Source organism: Chiloscyllium punctatum, chromosome 41, assembly GCF_047496795.1.
Source record: "Chiloscyllium punctatum isolate Juve2018m chromosome 41, sChiPun1.3, whole genome shotgun sequence".
In the NCBI taxonomy this organism is placed as follows: Eukaryota; Metazoa; Chordata; class Chondrichthyes; order Orectolobiformes; family Hemiscylliidae; genus Chiloscyllium; species Chiloscyllium punctatum.
Window position 1 is genome coordinate 19,583,014 of NC_092779.1, and position 22,916 is coordinate 19,605,929.

Sequence of the window (22,916 nt, forward strand, 5' to 3'; positions counted from 1 at the left end):
TGGAGAGAGTACAGCCCCAAAATGTTCCCTTCAGGGTGAAATGTAGGAGCAACAAGCCCAGAAAGCCCAGGATGTCTAGGAATATTCAGGACTAGATAAGAAGGAAAAGAGAGGCTTTAGCAGGTAGAAAGGGAGCAAATAAACAAACAGAGGCTCTCGTGTGATATAGAAAATATGGGGGGATCTTAAGAAAATAATTCAGACAGCAAAGAGGGAGCGTGAAAACAAAACTAGTGGGTAAGATTAGGGAGAATTTCAAGATGTACTTATAAAACATCAAGGATATGAGGATAACCATGGAAAGAGGATGAAGCAAGCAATCCGTGTTTGGAGCCAGATGGCATTGGTGGGTGTAAGACAAGTACTTCACAAGTGTCTTCACTCAAAAGGAGGATATAGATGCACAGTTCAGAAAGAGGGATTATGAGGCACTTGAACAGATTGACATAGGGAGTGAGGAGGAAGTGCAGGTTTTGGTGGGCTTTCGGTTGGACAAATCCTCAAGACCTGGATGAATCCCAAGCAAATGTGGGAGGTGAAAGTGGAAATTGCAGGGACTCTGACCCAAATTTTTAATTCCTCTCTGTCTACAGGGAGATGCCAGAGGACTGGAGGATAGTTAACATGATTTTGCTTTTCAAGAAGGGTAGTAGAGATAATTAGATAGATTACCTACAGTGTGGAAACAGGCCCTTCGTTCCAACAAGTTCACACCAACCCTCCGAAGAGTATCCCACCCAGACTCATTTCCCTACACTTAGCACTGACTAATGCACCTAACACTGTGGGCAATTTAGCATGGCCAATCCACCTAACCTGCACATTTCTGAATTGTGGGAGGAAACCCATGCAGACACGGGGAGAATATGCAAACGCCACACAGACAGTTGCCTGAGGCTGGAATCAAACCTGGGTCCCTGGTGCTGTGAGGCTACAGTGCTAACCACTGGGCCACCATGCCACCCTGTTAGAACCACAGAACTACAGCCCAATGAGTCTCGCATAAATGGTAGGGAAGCTATTGCAGAAAATTCTGAAGGAGACAATTAATCTCCACTTGGAAAGGCAAGGTTTGATCAGTGTTAGTCTGCATGGCATTGTCAGTGGGAGATCATGCCTTACAAATTTGACTGAATTTTTCGATGAGATGATCAAATGTTTAGATGAGGGTAGTACAGTTGATGTAGTTTATATGGATTTCTGCAAATCCTTTGACAAGGTCCCATGTGGGAGACTTCTACAGAAGGTCACATAGGATCCAGGGCAATTGACAACTTAGATTCAAAATTGGTTTCATATTAGGAGACAGAGGGTGATGGTAGAATGCTGTTTGTGTGACTGGAGGCTGGTGTCAATTGGTGTACCACAGGGATCAGTGTTGGGTCCCTTGTTGTTCTTATTGTCCCTTATTAATTTAAGAACTGAGGTGTGCAGTTGTCCAATGGTCACTGTAATCCAACATTCACACCTCATCTCCACTCACCTCACCCTACTCCACCTCACCATGTTTAAACCCCTTCTTGGCTTGTATTACGATCCCAAATGATGTTAATATTAAATGAGTCAGATCCCAGTGTGAAGCGTGGCTTAAAGACCTTTGCTTTGTACTTTGGTTTTAAACTATGAAGCTCAGTAACTGAATGGATTCACGAGAGTCTGCAAGTGTATTTTTATTACAAATAAAATATTCATTAAACAAGAAGGAACACATGAACTATTTTTTCAGTACAGTATAGTATACTTCAGTACATACATTAGCAAAAGGATTCAAAATCATACTATATCTTCAATCCTCACATTATCCTTATAAACACCAGTGAAAATTTACTGCAATTTTCACGTTAATGCTTTGTGCTTTGGACAGCAACAAGTTTCCTTCCAGCATATTCACTCATACTGAGCACCTCCTGGTGAAATGGTAGTATCTCTATGTCTGGACCAGGAGGTCTGGGATCAAGTCCCACCTCAGGATGTGATAGCTACAGAGGTGTGTTATAACATGTTTACTAGATGCTTTTCTTCAGCTGGTCTTACTCTTTGAGACATCTAAAATATAATGCAAATTTAACTCACTACTATGTCAACTACAGGGGAAATACATGAATACATTATCAGCAGCATTTCAGGATCTCTTACCAGAGACACTTATGCCCAATTTGCACTCTCTGGCACACCCACATACAGACTGATTAACTTTTTTATCACTCTGTGTATCCATGAAACCATGTCACAAGGTAACAGCGCAGTTTGTTTCACCTTTGTTACTTGAGGCACTGAACCATACCTTCCCATGTACTCACTAGAAGGGTTGTAAAACCTCATTAAAAATGCAAATGTATAAATAAGCAGCCAGATTTCACAGCAACAAACAAGATCTCAAAATTGTAACTAAAACTGTGTGTCCTCTGTCTCTTATCTTAATGTAGAATATAAACTAACATCTTTCAACTGTTGCAGCTGTGGCCACAAACCAGCCCATTCTGACCCTGGAACAGCAAATCAACACCCTGCATCGCTGTCTGTCACTTTTAAACTACGCTCCAACACCTTGGATCCTCCAGTGACACTGTGCTCCCCTTTAATAAATAACTGCCTGCCAGTGTTGAGCTGCCCTGTCACCCTCAAAGTTTCCCAGCGCTCTGGAAGTGCCTCTCCATTACCCTCAACCTGCCAGCCATCATCTTCGAGCATCTATCATCCTGGGCTGTCTTCACTTCTCTCAACTTTGCAATTGACCCAGTGCTCAATCAGTCTTGATCACTCTATCAAACTTGATGTGCCTGTGATAGAGATTGACTTTCTGCCCATCATCCAGCTTCCTCCTTCTGAAAGTTATGGGGTATCTCAACTCACACTCCCACTTTTTCAAAGATGTGCCCATTCCTCCTTAGGCCTGTCATGCCCTGACCTCCCTCTCTGGGCAAGGATCTTCCCCTCCGAGTTTAAGATGAGTAAGAGGGGCAGAAATCTGTTAATTCAGTTATAGGTCTTGGTTTCTGATTTCCTGCTTGTGTCTCTGCAATTCTAAACATTTCATAAATGTAGAATCCCAACCGTGTGGAAGCAGGCCAATCAGTCCATCAAGTCCACACCACCCCTCTGAAAAGCATCCCACCCAGACCTTCCCCATCCCTGTAACACTACATTTCCCATGGCTAATCCACCTAACCTGCAAGTCTTTGGACTGTGGGAGGAAACTGGAGCAACCCAAGGAAATCCAAGCAGACACGGGGAGAATGTGCAAACTCCACACAGTCGCCTGAGGCTGGAATCGAACCTGGGTCCCAGTCCTGCAACACAGCAATGCTAACCACTGAGCCACCTCACTATGTACAAGTCTCTCATATATTCAGACAGGTGCATTCAGCCTCCGTTTACTCCAGCAAATGGTAGCAGTCTATTTGGAATCCTCATAAACCTGAGCTATTTCCCCCCTTACCTCTGAAGGAGTGCTCAAACACCATGCATACATTGTTTTCAGTCACTATTCAGTATTCCATTGCTTCCTGACATCTATTTCTCCTTAGTGAAGAGCACTGGTACATTCTGGTATAATATGAATACAGGTTTTGTTTCCTATCTCCATCTACTCCTGTTGTTTTGAATGGGAGAAGAAAGCTTACAGATGAACAGACGCCATATGTTAATCCCAACAAAAATATTTCTTTTCTAAACATACTTTTCTGTTCAGAGACGTTATTACACACTTCGGGAGTAGATGGGATTTGAACCTGGGCCTCCTGGTCCAGGGCTAGGGACACTACCACTGCATTACAAGAGGGCCCCCCCCAAAATATTTCTGAACATTAAAATAAGAAACATCACGAAAAGCAAATCAAGCAAATGTTTTATGGAAAATTACGAAGTGTTATGCAGAAAAATTGATGTTGCATCAAATAAGAGAGCAGTTAAGTTTGAGTCCCCTGGAACTGATTTTCTGGGATTTTAATGTGTTCTGACCATGTGGTGAGGACTCCATCCCCACTAGCAATAAAATCCATTTTAAATATGTAACTCTGGTCCCAACAAGGTGATTTTCTAACCTGACATGTTTTATGAACCAGCTCCAACTTTTCCTCATAGCATTAACGGGAAACTAGATTGACTTTCCTGCCAGGAAAAGATAGCAGGGAAGAGCATCTGGCCCACAAGAGGTCCAAAATAATATCTTAAAAAAAATATTTTTTTAACTTGTTTGTGAGAACAGGCCGGAACACGGATGCTTTTCTGGTCCAAGAATACCGACAGATATTTTGCCTCAAATACAGCAGTTACCATTTCAGAACTTAACGAGCATCCAATACTCCCAAAGTTATGAAAACTTAATTGTTTTTATTTAAAGTTTTAAATTACATGTCATTCTGATCTGTACCTGGCCTAACACTGTTGTTGCAGAGAAGAATAATGTGTTTTGGATCAGGTGACTAATGATTAACGACCATCATTAAATTTTTATGAAGTTAAAGATCTTGATGCTGTTTGAGTCCCCGGTTAACCACATTATCAGAGATTAAGACTTAGAAAGAATAAAGAAAGAATCTTATGTGAAACAATTTGGTAGAATTTTATATTCTGTAAACAAATCCTTAAATTTAAGATGCTTAAACTAACAATGAAAAATGAGAGGAAATGGCTGAAGGCACTGAATACTGTAAATGCTTCGGGCACTGAGAACTTTCTGGCAAAAGCAGTGAATACTTCTGTGCCAGAGTAGCCATACCTCCAACCTAGCTGTTTCAGTACAATGCTTCCACATACCTGACGATGTAGAATATTACACAGGCATATCCTCTACACAAAAATTAGACCAAATCCAATTCTGCCTATTACTGCCTCATTAATGTAATATTGATACTTTCTTGATCGCGAGGTTAACTAATCTGTGGAACTCATTGCTGCAGTGGATTGTGGCAGCCAAATTTTTCAGTGTATTTAAGACAGAGATAGTCTGACTCTTGATTGGTAAGGGGATTGAGGGTTACGGGGATAAGGCAGGAGAATGGGACAGATAAACATAACAATCATGATCAAATAGCGGAGCAGACTCGATGGGCCAAATAGCCTACTTGTGCTCCTATATCTTATGGGCTTATTGAGAATTAGCAAAGTGATGTTGGTGTTATCAAATAGCACTTACAAAACCTGCTCACTGTTGCTCAATTTGGGCTCCACCAGGCCCCTCAGCTCCTGGCCCTCATTATGATGTCATGAATAGAATAAAAACCAACTGTTAGTAATGGAGTCATACTTAACACAAGGAGGATAGTTGTGTTTGTTGGATTATCTCAGTCCCAGGGTATCATTGCAGGAGTTGTTCAAGGTTGTGTCTAAGCCCAATCATCTTCAGCTGCTTCATCAGTGCTCTTCACCCCATCATAAAATCAGGAATGTGGTGTTTGCTGCTGATTGGATAATGTTTCGCATCACTTGCAACTCCTCAGACACAGAAGCAGTCGTATCTACATACAACAAGGCCTGTGCAGTATCTAAGCTTGGGCTAATATATGGGAAGTAACATTTGCACAAGGACCAGGCAATGACTAAATTCTAAAAGAGGAGAATTTAACAATCAGCCCTCGACATTCAAAGGTATTATCATCGCTAAATCCCAAAATATCAATATCCCAGGAGTTACTTTTAACCAGAAACTGAAAGAACCGACCATATAAATCCTGTAGCTACAGGTGCGGGACAGAGGCAGAATTCATGACCTGACTCCCCAAAGCCTGCTCACCTCCAAGTCTGAGTTAGGAATGTGAAGGTATACTCTCCACTTTCCTAAATGAGTGCAGCTCCTACAACTATTAAGAAGTTCCACAATTATCCAGGAGAGAGCATAACACTTGATTAGCACCCATTTACCACCTTAAACATTAATTGCCTCCTCTACTGATGTAGGTCAGAGCATTGAGTACAGAAGTTGGGAGGTCATGTTGTGGCTGTGCATGACATTGGTTAGCCACTTTTGGAATATTGTGTGCAATTCTGGTCTCCCTCCTGTCAGAAGGATGTTGTGAAACTTGAAAGGTTTCAGAAAAGATTTACAAGGATGTTGCCAGGGTTGAAGGATTTGAGCTTTAGGGAGAGGTTGAGTAGACTGGGGCTGTTTTCCCTGGAGCGTCGGAGGCTGAAGGATGACCTTACAGAAGTTTAAAAATCATGAGGGGCATGGGTAGGACAAATAGACAAGGTCTTTTCCCTGGGGTGGGGGAGTCCAGAACTGGAGGGCATAGGTTAGGGTGAGAGGGGAAAGATATAAAATGGATCTAAGGGGCAACCTTTCCACACAGAGGGTGGTGCGTGTATGGAATGAGCTGCCAGAGGAAGTGGTGGAGGCTGGTTTTATTACAATATTTAAAAGGCATCTAGATGGGTATATGAATAGGGGGGGGTTTGACCATAAGACCATAACAAATAGGAGTGGACGTAAGGCCATTCGGCCCATCGAGTCCACTCCACCATTCAATCATGGCTGATAGGCATTTCAAAGCTATTTACCTGGACTCTCCCCATATCCCTTAATTCCTTGTGAAATTAGGAATTTATCAATCTCTGCCTTGAAGACATTTAACGTCTGTTGGAGGGATATGGGTCAGGTACTGGCAAATGGGACTAGATTAGGTTAGGCTATCTGGTTGGCATGGACAAGTTGGACCGAAGGGTCTTTTTCCTTGCTGTACATCTCTATGACTCTATGACAATGGCAGCAGTGTGTACCACCTATAAGATACATGCCTGCAGGAATTCAGAAAATCCACTTTAACAGCACTTTCGAAACCACAACTTCCTCCATCTAAAAGAAGGGCAGCAAATTCCTGGGAAGACCAGCAAGTTCCTCTTCAAATCATACATCATCCTGTCTTGGACCTATATCACCATTCACTATAACCATATCAGTGTATTGAGTCAAAATCTTTGAACTCCCTCCCTACCAGCATTTGTGTATCTACCCTCCAGACACTGCAGGTGGTTCACCACCAATTTCTTAAGGGCAATTAGGGATGGGCATAAGTGCTGACCAGCATCCATGAATGAACGTTAAAAAAGTCTGTAAAGGAGGCATTATTGAATCTAGTTGGACATTAAGAATTGCCCAGTTCACTGTGACTTCCCTTACTGGTTCCATACCTAAGCATGCAGTGGCTTCTACTCCCATTTCCACACAATTAGTTTGGACCTACTTTACCTGCCTCTCCTCTTTGTCTCCCCACCCCCCACCCCCCACCCCCACCAAAGATCTAATCATGGTCCATTTCTATTTCTCATTCATATTGGCATCAACACCAGATTTCAACGTCTCGGAGGTGGGGAGGCAATGGGAGAACCTCAACTATGGTGATTAAAATACAGCAAGATAGACCTCTCCCTCTACCTGTCTCATTTTCCTCACTCTTTGCTTACTCTCCCATGCAATTTCTTTCAGTATTTTCTTACGTTCTATCTCGCTTGTTGAGGGGAGCCCAGAAATTTCACAGCCTTGAACAAGTTTATATTCTGGCCGTTTTCAGTGACAGAAACTAATTCCCAGTGTTTTTATTACATTTCTTGCAAGTCAGGCTACCAGATTGATAAAGCTGGTCCACTACCAGACAGGAAAGCCAACAGGCCAGAACCAGTGACTGCTCTTGTTAATCAGCAACAGCCTTTGTTAATCAGAGATGATTTAGGTCACATGAAGAGAGGTTGCAGATGTCAGAGACCTGCGAGATGAGAAGAAACAACAGAACAGAGGTTGCAGAGAGGGATTTAAAGATCATTAAGGTAAGTGGTCAAACATCTAAGCTTGAATAAAGATGTGAAGATGGCCCAATTGCAGGACCAGAGAGAATTTGCAATTGGGAAGTTAGGAGGACTGGATGCTCCTATGTTGCAATTTGCATACCCTGTGAAATCTGACCAGCAACTTTTATATTTAGTTTTCATATCAATTTTTAAATTGCTTTCTCTTTCAATAGCTCTGAGTCTCTATGCCTTTCTCCTCTTTAAGGAACTTCCTTAAATCCTACATCTTTGAATAAGATTTTTGTTGCAAATCTTAACACATTGAGGTCCAGTGTCAAATTTTATATAATCACACTCCTGTGAAGTAAAGGTAAAGTCACCAGAGTCCCAGGTGACAATAGTGCTGCTTTCTCGTTAGACAGAACAACTAGTGGTGGCTTAACCACACTGCAGGTGAGGGGTGAGGTTGAGAAGGCAGTACTTTCATGGTGACCTCAGCCAGAATGAGAATTGAACCCATACTGTTGGCATCACTCTGTGAAGTATTTTTACTATATTAATACTGGCATGCAAACATAAATTGTTGCTCTTGCACATTCACTTTACCAAAATCAGTTGGTGCCTGAATATCATTATTTTGATGGCATGATTCTTTTTCATTCACACAGACTCTAATACACCAATATTGTGCAGATAACCATGAGACAAAGTAGTGTAGAATTAGAATGAGTGAAATGTTATGGAATGTAGATGCTTGTTAGTGCAGCCTGAAGAGGTGTAAATAAAGGGAAATCATACCCATAATTGAATTTCCCTGACTGTAACATCTTGTAGAGCAAAGCAACCTTTGTAAGCTTAGGCATTGTTTTGTATATATTCAGGTTCAATGAAGCTTTAATAAATGTGCTCGCATCTGGTAGCCTGTTGAACTCCTTCTTGGCACATAGACACAAGACTGCAACTTTTTATCTGCCTGCCTATAAAATGCATGGTCCTAATAATAGTGTGAAGTGGTAGCATTGTGAATATAATAATTCAAAGTCTGGTGGGGTGAAAATGATAAGTATTGACAAAGTTTTGAAATGATAAAACATCAAGGTTCAGAAAAAAATTGATTGAAGTGAACCAATTGTTAGATCTTTCAATTTTTAAATGAATACGTTCCTGTAGATCAGAGCTGTGCCTCGATTCAACTTAAATTACAGAGAAATGCTGACTAATGGCTTGCTGAAATATAGGAACAGACAAGCTAGATAGAACATAAGCAAACATTGAAAGAAATTGCATGGGAGAGTAAGCAAAGAATGGGGAAAATGAGACAGACACAGGGAGAGGTCTATCCTTAGTATATTTTATCACCAAAGAATTTATAAATGTCAGTCTACTCAGAAATAAACCACAGTTGCGGCAGTATTCCCAAATGGTTTCAAACATTTTCTAATATTGCACAGTTGTGAAGTATTTATTTATTTTATATTATGTATTTTATCCAGCAAATTCCCACAAGACTGGACCTCCTACAGTTTAATTTCCCCTGCTATTAAATCTATCAGTCTGTATGAGGGCAAGGTTGCCCATTAGAAGACCATCATGTTCAGTTCTCCAGTGCTATAATTCTACTTTGATGACTTGAACACTTGTGAAACGAGCGCAGAGAAAATGCATCAATGTGGAAAAACGTAACACACAGCCTCAGGGCATGCTAAAGTGAGGGTCAGGACCCCAACTGGGGTCATAGGTTGAAATGTTGGTGTTGTGAGCTCTGAGGTAGCAATGGCCACCATGGAGTACTGAACGATTACACAGCTGTGTTCCTGCTCTACACTTGGCACAAAATCTTCTAGACGTCTGAGCGATGAGGACTATGGCAGGAATGTTTTCAGGCTGGAGGCCTGTGACCAATGATATGCCAGAATGATCAGTGCTTGGTCCAATATTTTTACCATTTGCATAAATGATTTGTATGTGAACATAGAAGGTATAGTTAGTAATTTTGCAGATGACACCAAAATTGGAGGTTTAGTGGACAACGAAGAAGGTTGGTCAGAGTACAACAGAACCTTGGTCAGATGTGCCAATGGGCCAAGGAATGACAGATGGAATTTAATTTAGATAAATGTGAGGTGAAAGGCAAATCAGGGCAGGATTATACATTTAATAGTAAGGTCCTGGGAAGTGTTTCTGAACAAAGAGACCTTAGAGTGCCGGTTCATAGTTCCTTGAAAGTCGAGTCGCAGGTAGATAGGATAGTGAAGGAGGTATTTGATATGCTTTCCTTTATTGGTCTGTGCATGAAGCACAGGAGTTGTGAGGTCATGTTGTGGCTGTACAGGACATTGGTTAGGCCACTTTTGGAATACTGTGTGCAATCCTTCTCTCCCTGCTATAGGAATGATGTTATGAAACTTGAATGGGTGCAGAAAAGATTTACAAGGATGTTGCCAGGTTTGAGCTATAGGGAGAGCTGAATAGATTGGGGCTACTTTCCCTGCAGCATCAGAGGCTGAGGGTGTGACCTTTCAGAGGTTTATAAAATCATGAGGGGTATGGATAAGGTAAATAGACAAGGATTTTTCCCTGAGGTGGGGGAGTCCAAAATTAAATGGCAGAGGTTTAAGGTAAGAAGGAAAGATTTAAAGCGAACCTGAGAGGCAATGTTTTCACGCGGAGGATGGTGTGTGTATGGAATGAGCTACCAGTAGAAGTGGTCGATGTTGGTACAATTACAACATTTAAAAGGGAGCTGGATGGGTATATGAATTGGAAGGGTTTAGAAAGATATGGGCCAAATGATGACAAGTGGGACTAGATTTATTTGAGATATCTGGTTGACATGGATGAGTTGGATTGAAGGGTCTGTTTCTGTGACACATACCCTAATGACTCTATAACTCCGTGACCGAATCATACGGAAAGTCACTCAAGGTCTATCTTAACATCAGGAGCAACCTGCTGTGTCTTTCATGCATTTGCTGAACTATAAGGTGAGTTTTTCACCAGGCAGCAGCGAGTTACCAATCAAGGGAGACTATAGCTCATTAACCGCCTAATTATTGCCAAAATTCACCTCATTAATATTTAGCATCAAATCTTACCAAAGATGCTGAGATTTCAAGAATTCTCACCACGAAAAGCTGAGAGAGTCACTGGTGACATCAGCTTATCATTGGCCACAGTCAGCCTCCATGTTGCTCATTGCCAAACAGAATGTCAGGGCACAATCCACTACGGGGAAAGTGAGAACGGCAGATGCTGGGATTCAGAGTCAAGTATGTGTTGCTGGAAAAGCACAGCAGGTCAGACAGCATCCGAGAAGCAGGAGAATCGATGTTTTGGGCATACGTCCTTCATCAGGAATGAGGCTTGTGGGCCAGAGGGTTGAGAGTTAAATGGGAGGGGAGGGTGGGGCTCGGAGTAAAGGTAGCTGAGAATGCAATAGGTAGATGAAGGTGGGAGAGAAGCTGATAGGTCAGAGAGGAGGGTGGACCGGATATAGATGGGAAAAACGATGGATAGGTCAAGAGGTAGTGCCGAGTTGGAGGCTTGGGAGTGGGGCCCACCAACGATATGCAAGTTCTGGGCCACCTCCATCGCCAAACCCTTACTACTCAAAACCTGGAGGAAGAACACTTCACCTTCTGCCTTGGGAACCTGCAACCACAAGGGATTAATGTGGATTTCACGAGTTTCCTTATTTCCCGTCCCCCTCCACCTTACCCCAGTCCCAAACTGACAACTCGGCACTGCCCTTTTGACCTGTCGTCTTTCCTATCTATCCATTCCACCCTCCTATACGAACTATCACCTTCTCCCCACCTTCATCTACCTACTGCATTCTCAACTACCTTCTCCCCAGCCCCATTTATCTCTCAGCACGCCCTGGCCCATGAGCCTCATTCCTGAGGAAGGGCTTATGCCTGAAATGTTGATTCTCCTGCTCCTCGGATGCTGCCTGACCAGCTGTGCTTTACCAGCACCACACTCTCGACCACAGTCCACAGCACCAACTTCATGCATTCCTCATCCACAGACAGTGGCATTCTTGTGCTAACTCCTCACAAATATCAGATCACCTTTCCAATCCATTTCCAGATCTCTTGGGAAGCACAGACTTGCATTGCATGGTGCATCAGCAATTAGCTTTGTAAATGGCAAGACCACCTCACATAGATGGTCATATATCCAGCTCATGGACTGGACCAGGCTGCATCTCAGAGATGCGCACTTGATCTCTTAGCACATGTTTATTTTTCACCTATTTGCATGCTCACACCATCCATGCCTTGCTAATTAGCACAATCACACAACTAGACAGCTAGCCTTGCTGGTCAGCAGTCCTCAGTCAAGGGGGCATCCATCTTGTTGTACAGTTGTTTTTGGAAATTGACAGAGCACACAAGTCTTTCAGGTTGATTTCCTTTCTAAACAGTTGTGCTCTTGATGGGTTCAGTTTCATCAGTTGATATCTTAACAGGAAACCACAATAATGACAATGCTACACTTTTGAGTGTAAATCCTGGAGTGGAGCTTAAATCAATAATGTACAGGCTCGAAGAGGAGAGTGCTACTAACTCAGCCAAAATAGGAATGTGTTTACTACTAATTTGAACTTTTACAGTTTATTCCTCTTTTAAAATGAGGACGTGCAAGATAAATTTGATCCTTGACTGATCATAGGTTTGTTGAAGCGCGAGGCACTCTGATTGAACAACTGCACCTGGTGCTATTGCTTTGCCTCCCTCCTCACTGTAGCTCTGTACTTTCTATTCCTTTCACATAGTCAATTTCCTCTTGAATGCCACAATTGAACCACCCCATTTGTAGGCAGCGCATTCCAGAAATTAACCACTCACTTTGTGAAAAATTGTCTCCCCACCCCCACCCTCCTCTAGCTTATCTCTCCATGCTTCAGGCTCACTGCCTTTATTCCTGATGAAGGGCTTTTGCCCGAAACGTCAATTTCGCTGCTCGTTGGATGCTGCAATTCAACCCATTGAGTCTGCACTGCCAATCAATGAGATCATGACACCAGATGTCCTGTGGATAGTCAACCCAAGGTGCTGGCAAAGACCTTTTGTGACATAGTAAGAAACTAAACAGAAATTGCTGGAGAAACTCAGCAGGTCTGGCAGCATCTGTGCAGAGAAAACAGTGTTAACATTTTGGTTCCAGTAATGTTTCTTTAGAACTCTTCTGATGCAATGGTTGTGTCCCTCCATTGGGGCAAGGAGGCTTGTTTAAGTCCCATTTTGCTTCAGGAGTGTATTAATAACATCTCTGAAAAAGGTTAACTTGGAAATTATTTTGAGGGTTCTTATGGCACATTTGTCGTGTTTCAAGTCTGGGTTTCAAGTTCCACCAGCTCCAGAGTGGACACTTCTGAACAAATGGATGAGAAGGCTGAAAGAATCGATGGGCTGAAGGAGCTGGACGCTAACTCTGCTTTCTCTCCACAGCAGCTGCCAGATTTGCCGAGTCTCTCCAGCATCTTTCTGGTTTTGTTTGCGACCACAAAGCCGCCCTGCGCCGCAATGGGTCGCATCGGTGAAAAAAAAAGTGAATGAATGAAGGCGCTGGCACGCATGTGTACGTGCACCTCCAGTGCTGCTGGGGTCGCTGTACCTGGAGGAGAGCGGCCGGTCTGTCGGCGTCAAGGGGCGGCGCAGGCGCAGCTGGAGCGGGGCGGCCTGTTGCTAGGGGCGGTGCTGGCAGGTTTCAGACGGTTGCCAGCCGAGCCCGAAGACGGGGTGGCTGCTTCCTTCACAACGCGGAAGTACGAGTTGCCACACACGCACACGAGAGAGAGAGAGAGAGAGGACGTGAGGTGAAACGAAACGAAACGAAACGTGTGACAGTCAGCAGCAAGTCCCGGGAGTTCCAAGCTAGCGGCGATGAATGAGCATCGGGCGGCGGCGGCGGGAGGTGACAGTCCGGCCCCATCAGATGGAGAGGCCGATGGCAAGAGGAAAGTGGCCATCATCACCGGCATCACCGGACAGGTACTCACTCACTCACATGCCTAAGTGTGTCTGCCAAATCAAAACCAAACGCTGCGGATGCTTTTGCGACCTGATGTAAGCACAGAGAATGCTGGACCAACTCAGTGGGTCTGGCAGCATCCGTGGGCAGAGAAGCAGTGAACGTTTCGAGTCCAGTTTGACTCTGCTGCAGAACTCACTGCTCATCAGTGTCTGCTGCTCACTGACTTGCAAAGTCCATCTCGATGTCAGGTCCAACTTGCTGCATCTTTTAAGCAAGTTCCAGCAGTCGAGGTGGGATTGTCCCTAAGGACTGGTGAGCTGCCTAATAAGGGATTATTGCTTGTCAATTACCTTATTAACTGCACATGTCACTTTTTAAGATGCACCTTCTACCCTACGACTTGCCACGCTCAATCTAGATGTTGAGAATTCTCAACATGGGGATTACAGCAGGTACCTGGTGACTTCAGCTCACTGATGGTTGTGAGAAATCTCCATGTTGCTTATTACACAACAACATCTCATCATGGTCATTTGGCACCAACAGCATACACTATTCAGCCCAGGACATTGCCATCCAATTTAGCTAATCCCTCAGGATTTTCATGACATCTCTTTGAACCATTTGCAGGATGTTTAAAAGACAGACCTGCATTACAGTGCATACCAGCAACTAGCATTGAAAGGCTTCTGTAAAGGACAGTTTCTGCACAGGGCCACACCAAGCACATGTGCCGTTTTGTGATGTCACACAGCCAGACATCTTGCCTTGCTGATCAGCAGTCCTCAGTCAAGGCAGTGTTGTATGGCAGAGTCCTCCATAGGTATCACACCTGCACCATTTGCCAGCATGTTATGTGGCAACCCACACTGCATGTGCAGCAAGTGAGCCACCATAGTCTTAAAAGACTTGTCATTCAGTCAGTGAGAGGGTCCTGGCACAGTAAAGCAAGGGCAATATCTGATACAAGTCCAGGTGATTGGCTATGGGCATCTAATTGGGGTTTAATTATATAAAAAGTCAGTGCCTTTGCAGTTTGTAAGTTCATCACTTAGTCCTGTGGCATTATTGTGACCAGTCTAGGGCCTATGCAGTTGGCAATATGTACAGTCAGGGTTCTGGGCACTGTTCATCAAGGCGGTGAGCCACATTCAGTCTGTCAGTTTTGTTCAGAAAGAAATCTAGGGGAAAGGAGAATAGAGTGACAGAGGTCTGATACCCCAGGAAGGATACTCATTAGTTGACAATCTATTCCTGGGATTAGCATACATGAGAGGTGGGGGGAGGAGTTGTTGTGCTGGTGGGGATGGATAATTGTGAAGGGATGAAACTGTGTTTGTAAGAGGATTAGGGTAAAGCTCAGGTGGGAAGGATGAGGGAGTGATCGTCCATAGTCAGAGCACTTTGGCTTCAAATAGGAGATAGTGTATGACCACATCTGGCATGGTCACCAGTCATGGGGTGTGAAAGGTGGGCAAGTGCAACTCGTGTTGGGTGGGGACGTGGAAAGATGCAAATCCTACCGTTCATGGGAAGGCCTATCAAGGAGATGGTCAAGGTGTTTGGGGCCTCGCCAGCATGTGGAGGCATACGTTGGAAACTACCATTCAATGTTTGCTGTTGCCTTCCATCATGCTGGAAATTGTACCAATGTGCAAGAAGCTGCCAGTGATCACTCTTAGAGTAGTGGAGTAAGTGTCTCAAACATGAGACTGGTTGCAAGACCGACTAATGTGAAGCCCTTTACTGGGCTAGAACGTTACATACAGAACCATGCACTATATTAGAGACTGCAGATCCCTAATCCCTGATGATTCTAATGGATTGACTCCTTGAGAACTGTAACCTTCCTTCCCACATAATGCTGACACTCATTTATACTAACAGTTTTGCACACAAATCCAGAGACAAAATAGTGATATTTGACCAAGAGGGACAATGTTTCCAGCAGAACCAATTATTTTATGTAAACATTGATTGTCTTGCATCTATATGCTTCATCAGGCTGTCTACGTAAACATCAATCTATGGGCACAAAGTTTGGCATCATGCTGGCATAGTTGCATTTGGGGCTACAGAGAGACTCTAAAAGAGTTCATGTGCAGTGTGATATCACCCATGCCAGAAAAGTGTGCTCAATTGGTTTTCTTATTTCTCTCCATTCCACTGCCTTTGAGTGTAGTGTCTGATTCTGCAGCTGGGATGAAAAGAGCCAGCTTGGCCGAGTAGCTCATTAGCTCTGGAGGTTTGGTTGGGCAATCCTATGGGTGTTCATGTCTGGCTGGCCCAGACATGCTGAGGATCTTACCAGAGGCAAGTGGACTCTTCTTGCTCATACCTTACCCATTCATCCAGAATATAAACAAGCTCTTCAGCCCACCATGACTCTGCTGACCAACAAACACCAAACAGTGCTAATCCCATCTACCTGCACTTGTCCATACTCATTCATACAGCATACAAACAGGCCCACTTGGCTTGAACTCCCAAAAGTTGGAGAGGAGCAGGCAAAGTAGAGGTGGAATGCCTAACTCCCTCTGAAATTTCCTGAAATGATACATCTGTGAAATCTGTGCCTCTTGGCATTGGCCTGCCTCCTTGTGAGGAAGGGGCACCTGGCATATGTGCCAAATTCCACATCCCCCTGTCACAATACCTTTGGCCCTGAGAACAAATGGCTGGGGTGATGGAGTTCAGGAATGTTTGTGTCTCCAGCTGGACCTAAGACTCCATGGCACCTGCCAATCTGTCCATGGAGGCAGCCAGATGATTGCATGCTTGAGGTAACTGAGGCACCATTGGTGTGGATGAACTCTTGTAGCCCCTGGCCTGAGTTCGGCATTCTTTCTGTTGCTTCTGTTCCTCCCAGAGTTTTCTGCAGCTGTCCTCTGAGGGCTGATGAGCTGAGGCACTTGTTCCGCAGCTGGTTGCAGAGCTTCAGTGAGGTGCTCACCAGCCTGTGCTCCCAAACGTTCTTTTTTTTAGATTAGATTACTTACAGTGTGGAAACAGGCCCTTCGGCCCAACAAGTCCACACCGCCCCGCCGAAGCGTAACCCACCCATACCCCTACATCTACATTTACCCCTTACCTAACACTATGGGCAATTTAGCATGGCCAATTCACCTGGCCTGCACATCTTTGGACTGTGGGAGGAAACCGGAGCACCCGGAGGAAACCCACGCAGACACGGGGAGAGCGTGCAAACTCCACACAGTCAGTCACCTGAGGCGGGAATTGAACCCGGGTCTCAGGCGCTGTGAGGCAGCAGTGCTAACCACTGTGCCACCGTGCCGTTCTATGGCTGACATTCCCACTGAGGTGTTAGTTTCTGAGCTGGTGGCAAGCTTCCTCTGTGACATTGGAACTCTTTTCCTGAGAGGTCAAAGAAATGGCATTAAGGAGTTGTGGACTGGGATCTGCACCAACAAAATGAAGAAATGTTGTTGCCAATAGTTAGGTGTTATGTGCAATGATTAACCCCATTGCCTGTGTCAGTGTGAGAGTTTCAGTAGAATAATTAATAGTTCTTGGTTGGCAAATATGGATGTCTCAGCATCTTTGCAGGAGTAGTCTCGCCTTCTCCAACAAGGGACAGATTTCCCTTGTAGTAGTGGGTGAGGAGCCTGATGTTGGGCAACCTGCCACCTATCTATGCCTTTTATCCTCTTTGTTGGCTACCTTCTTCTGAAATGAGAAAAATGGAGGGATTGATTGAGATGAAAGTGGTTGGCACAGCCCTTAGTACTGGTGTTGGCAGTGGAAAGGTGGTAAAATGTTTGCAGTGAGTGAGTAGGTAACACCGAGGCAATGCATCTGGGACCTTGCACTGGGGGTGTGGAATAATATAGAGAGAGTAGTTGGGTATGGGCCTTGTTGGGAGGTGCGTGCAATCACATTTGAGATTGCAGAGAGAATAATGAAAAGGATGCCTCTCCTTTGCTTCACCTTGTTGCCCAGAGCCTCCATATCTCTGTTGGAAAATTGCTGCATTGTTTTCCTCTTCTTTGACATCTTTTGTTCAGTCAGTCACTGAGCTAGTGCTTGTCCAAGTGCACAGCAGTCTTTTAAATGTGGCTGATCTTTAAAAAATATCTACTGAGTTGAGAGTTCTTCCAGGAACGGTTAGTGATAAAGTGGGATTAGAATTGGGGAGGGGGGAGCGGCACTGGCACCATAAAGTTAAGTTGATAATTAATGACTGGGTTTGGTCAGATAACATGATTCAGCTCAGAGTGTAGTTTTATTGAGGATCTAAAAATCAATCGTAAAGTTGAGAATGTAATTATCTATAATAGGTAACAAAGGTAAACAGTAATATAACAAAGCATGATCAAGTAATACATCCAAGATATTTTCGTATTAACTTGTTCAGAGAGGCAGATGGGACTCAAATCCAGGCTAACCAGATGATTTTCTCCTGACAGTTGACAAGAGGTTCACATCATTATTAGATTCCAGATTCCTTTGTAATTGGATTCAAATTCTACCTTTTGCCAGAGGTGAGCCTCAAACCTAACCCCTCAGAAGATTATCTGTCCCTAGATTAATAGCCTTGCTATAATGCTCTTAGGTCATTGCCTCCCCATTTTGAACCCAGACAAATACAAATAAGATTGATTAGTGAAAGGTGGAAGTTACTACATGAGACTGTACATAACTATAATGGAGACTTATCTTTAAAGATATTAGCAATTGGATTGAAAGTCATGGGTAAAGGCATACTCTGAAGTAATAGGAAGAGAAAAAGAAAGGGAATATGGTACAATGTTGACACAGGACAGAATTTCTGTTCTACACAGAGACTGATTCAAGGACTGTAAGTATTTGGAGAGAGTTAAGGAAGGGCAAGGAACTATTGACAGGTGTTTGACTATTGATCCAAAAGATCAGACGGTGATACAGAAGTAAATTTGGAAGGAATGTTCAGAGAAATGTAAAACCAATTGAGCAGTAATAGTAGAGCTTTCAATTACACTAATACAGACTGGGGAAAGAACAGATTAAGGGTAAAGAGGAGGAAGAATTGCTAAAATTTAAATGAGTGAACTTTCTTTTCCAATATGTCTCTAGTTCAACAGAAATGAGCCAGTTAAAATCAAAGCAAAGTACTGCAGTGTCTGTAGAAAAGAAATTAAAAAAGAAAGCAAGGGAACAACGTGGTACGTCTGGTAGCCTGTGTGGAGAAAGAACTAGCCTTAGCATTTTAAATTAAAAATGACATTTCAGAACCCAAAAAGGGTGAAGCTGCTTTGAATCTAGTTCTGGGGAATGAAATGGGAAAATGGTGTGTATTTCTGTGGGTGAATACCTTGGTAATTATGATCACAAAATTAAATTTAAAGCATAGAAGGGGGTTATAGAAATTTTAAGGCAGATGATGTTACTGAGGTACTAAATGAGTAGTTTTGCATCATTTCACTGTAGAAGAAACAGTTGCAAAAATCATGATTAAAGAAGTGGTTGAGAGCTGGATGGGCTTAGAATTAATAATGAAGTATTAGAGAGCCTGGTACAGTGGGGAATTTTGCTGGGCCATGAGATTACAGATTGTGATGTAATTCTTCTGCTGCTGATAGCTTTGAGTGCCTCTTGATCCCTAGTTTGAGTTGCTATATCTGATTCCTGATGAAGGTCTTGAGCCTGAAACATCAACTCTGTTGCTCCTGCTGTGCTTTTCCAGTGCCACCCTTTACAACTCTGACTCTCCAGCACGTGCAGTCTTTTTTCACATGTTGGAAGTCTGCCCCACTCAACACGATGGAGGTTATCCTTACATGACTGAAGACACATTTGTGTTTTAATAATGACTGATTGGCATTTCTACTGACACCATTATAGATGGATATGTCAGTCATAATTAGATTGGTGAGGGTGGGGTCAAAATGATGATTTTTCTCTGCTAGTTCCCACACTATCTGCGAGACAATCAGGAAACTGCTAGGCAAAAAATATGTATATTCTAAGTAAAGTTGGCTGGGTTGCATATATTGTTGTAATTGAAATGAAAAGAAACTGAGAAATTTCTCTGATATTATCTCCATGAAATAGGTATGTTGTAAAGATATTGCACATATTTCCTTTAAAACAAAATGAGAATAGACCTACCAATTGTGGATGTAAAAATCCAAACCAAAATATTGGCAACAGTTTTCACCCTGCTATCTCATTTTAATGTTCAATATGTATTCCAATGGCCAGCCTTTTATGCTGGCAGGCACTAGAATGGGAATATGGTCAGCATTTCCTGTATTGTCTTTACAAAGTCTTCATTTCTCTGATTCTTATCTTATGTGCATCTGTCCCTTTCCCAACATTCAACAGTACCAGTGCTGTCTTTTGTGCTTTCAGTCACTTATAGGTATGTTCTACACTGTCATTCTTAAACTTATGTCCTTTCTTCTCTTCTTTTGAGAATATCCTTAAGATCTAGCTCTTTGTTCAAGTTTTTGACTAGCCCTCCTAATAGCTTGACATGCATGATTTCCTTTTGCTTCAGCAAATATTCTGTGTTAAAGCATGACATCGATTAATGTTCTGTTGCTTCTACTGATAGGATGCAATATCTACTTGCATCATGTAATGATGATTCTCAAATATTTCTGGTTAAAGGACCTTTTCTCCAATTGATTAGTGATCGGAATTTTCCCATCTAAATTATAATGCTAGTTGATAGTCAAAACACATTTTACTTACAATTTCTTTTTAAAACTGCTTTTATGAAAATGTTCTCTGTTGAATTGACTTGTGGGAAAGAGAGGAAGTTGGAAGTTAAACCTGTACGTTGTCTGTAAACAGGGTCTGCAAAAATGAAATATGAACAGATGAGTCAAGAGTAGGAGTAGGTCATTTTTGCTCCACTATTTGATAAAATCACGTTTGATTGGATTGTGGTCAAAAACCCACATTTCTGGCTACCCTCTATACCATTTTATTTATAATATATGTTTCTATTAAATAAATAGATTTTTAATATTACAACAAGTACAAAACAATGTAATTCAAAACAGTACCAAAAAAACCCAAATAATAAAAAAAATCCCAACCCACCCTCATGTACAAATGTAGAAACATATATAGAAAAATATAGAATTTAAAAAAAACAAACTGGCTAGTTAACTAACTAAATAAATAAATAACCAACAACAAACAAATAAATATTAATAATTCAGCCCAGCCAGACAAAGCACTCATACATTCACAGTTCCTCCTCCCTGGATATTGGACTTGTGAACCACAATCGTTATGGCTATATAAAAGCCCTTGTTAGTGTGGCAGATAAACCTGTGACAAGATATTCCAAAAAGGGCTGCCATGTCTTGCAAAAATTCTCAGTTTTGTGGTGTACCATATTTGTGAGAAATTCCAGGGGAATATCCTCCAGAACAATCGGTGGTACAGTGGCACAGTGGTTAGCACTGCTGCCTCACAGCGCCAGAGACCCGGGTTCAATTCCTGTCTCGGGCAACTGTCTGTGTGGAGTTTGCACATTCTCCCCGTGTCTGTGTGGGTTTCCTCCATGTGCTCCATTTTCCTGCCACAGTCCAAAAATGTGCAGGTTAGGTGAATTGGCCATGCTAAATTACCCGCAGTGTTAGGTGAAGGAGTAAATGTAGGGGAATGGGTGTGGGTGGGTTTCTCTTCTGAGGGTCGGTGTGGACTTGTTGAGCTGAAGGGCCTGTTTCCACACTGTAAGTCCTCTAATCTAATCTTCCGCCAACCTGACAAGCCTGGGGTTTTTTGGATATCCAACCTAGCAAGATATTCTTTCTTGCACAGAACGTGAGAATATTGAAATGTTTTTTCTTATGCGCGTCTGCAGGAAATACAGTGGGCAGGCCCAAAAGGAGAGACATAGGGTCTTTCTCCACCCTTACACCCAAAATCCTCTCCATTGTGCCTGCCACAGCTCTCCAATATGTTTGAAGCCTATCACAAGACCAAAGATAATGGGTAAGAGTGCCTGTGCAGACCTTGCACTTGGGACATGCTGAAGATACCCCTGGTTTAAATTTTAACAAATGGTCTGGAGCAAAGCGGACCCTGTGGACAATCTTCAACTGTAAAGCATGGGTCCTGTTGCAAACTGATATCGTCCTTGTATTCTCCCAAATATCCTCCCATACCTCTGAAGAAACTTCAACACCCAGCTCTCTTTCCCACATCTTGCCGAGTCGATCAGACTCACCTGAGGTGGCGCCCCCCCCCCCCCCCCCCCCCCCCCCCCCCCCCCCCCCATTGATGATATAAAGTACAGACAGCGAGTGTATTCTTAGCCCTTAGCACCCCCCCCTCTCTATATTGGATTTGCAGGAATCAGTCAAATGTGTGGTCTTTCTTTGAATAAAATCCCTAACTTGAAAAAAACCGAAAGCGGCCTCTATTAGATAACTCGTATTTCCGTACTAACTGATCGAAAGACATCATTATGTCTCCCTCAAATAAATCACCCGAGCAAGACACACCCCTAGCTGCCCAACATTTAAATCCTGAATCTATCATACCCGGTTGAAAACCTGGCATACTCACTAAAAGTGTAAACAATGATGTTTTGCCAATATTGCCTTCCCTCTGCCGAATTGCCCTCCATGCTTTAACAGTATTGATGACTATTGGGTTATGGTAATATTCCCCAATTGTCCTCATCTTGTCCAAAAACAGCAGACTGGTGAGGGGGCACCTTGCTGTATACCCTTCTTAACAGTGATCTATCTACATCTGCCGTTTTAAAAAAATGATCTGCCCCCTCATTTTGAGAAAGTTATAAAAACTCTCAATCCTCTGAAAGAAACATTGTCTATATTTCTGTCTTAAATAGTAGACCCCTTATTTTTAAATTGTGTCCCTTAGTTCTAGTTTTTCCGACAAGTGAAAACATCCTGTGGGATTTACCTTGTCAAGTCCCCCCTCAGGATCCTGTATGTTTTAATACTATTGCCACTCATTCTTTTAAACTCCAGTGAGAACAGATCCAAACTGTCTATTCTTTCCACTTTCGATAACCCTCTTATCCCAGTTAAACGAGGTTAGGTGTGACTGCATGAATTTTGAATTAATCTTTGGGGTAATGGTAGTCTGATTAGCCTTTGAACTCCAGCTGTTGCATTTGTGTTTATTTGTTTGGGAATAAAAAATCTCAATGTGAAGTAGGATGGATCTGTAATTTTTGATTTGTATACTCGAAACATTACATAAAATTGCATTGAATAGTC

The 22,916-nt window shown here is 42.9% G+C and overlaps 1 protein-coding gene across 2 annotated transcripts in view; it reads left to right on the plus strand.

Moving 5' to 3' along the window:
• Positions 1-13,420: 13,420 nt before the first annotated feature.
• gmds (GDP-mannose 4,6-dehydratase) overlaps positions 13,421-22,916 on the plus strand; it is a 650,097-nt gene continuing 640,601 nt past the window's right edge. For both annotated transcript variants that reach the window (XM_072560523.1, XM_072560524.1), the window contains exon 1: positions 13,421-13,721. In XM_072560523.1, coding sequence (XP_072416624.1) covers positions 13,614-13,721 — 108 coding nt within the window. In that variant the 5' untranslated portion in view covers positions 13,421-13,613. The remainder of the gene's footprint in view (positions 13,722-22,916) is intronic.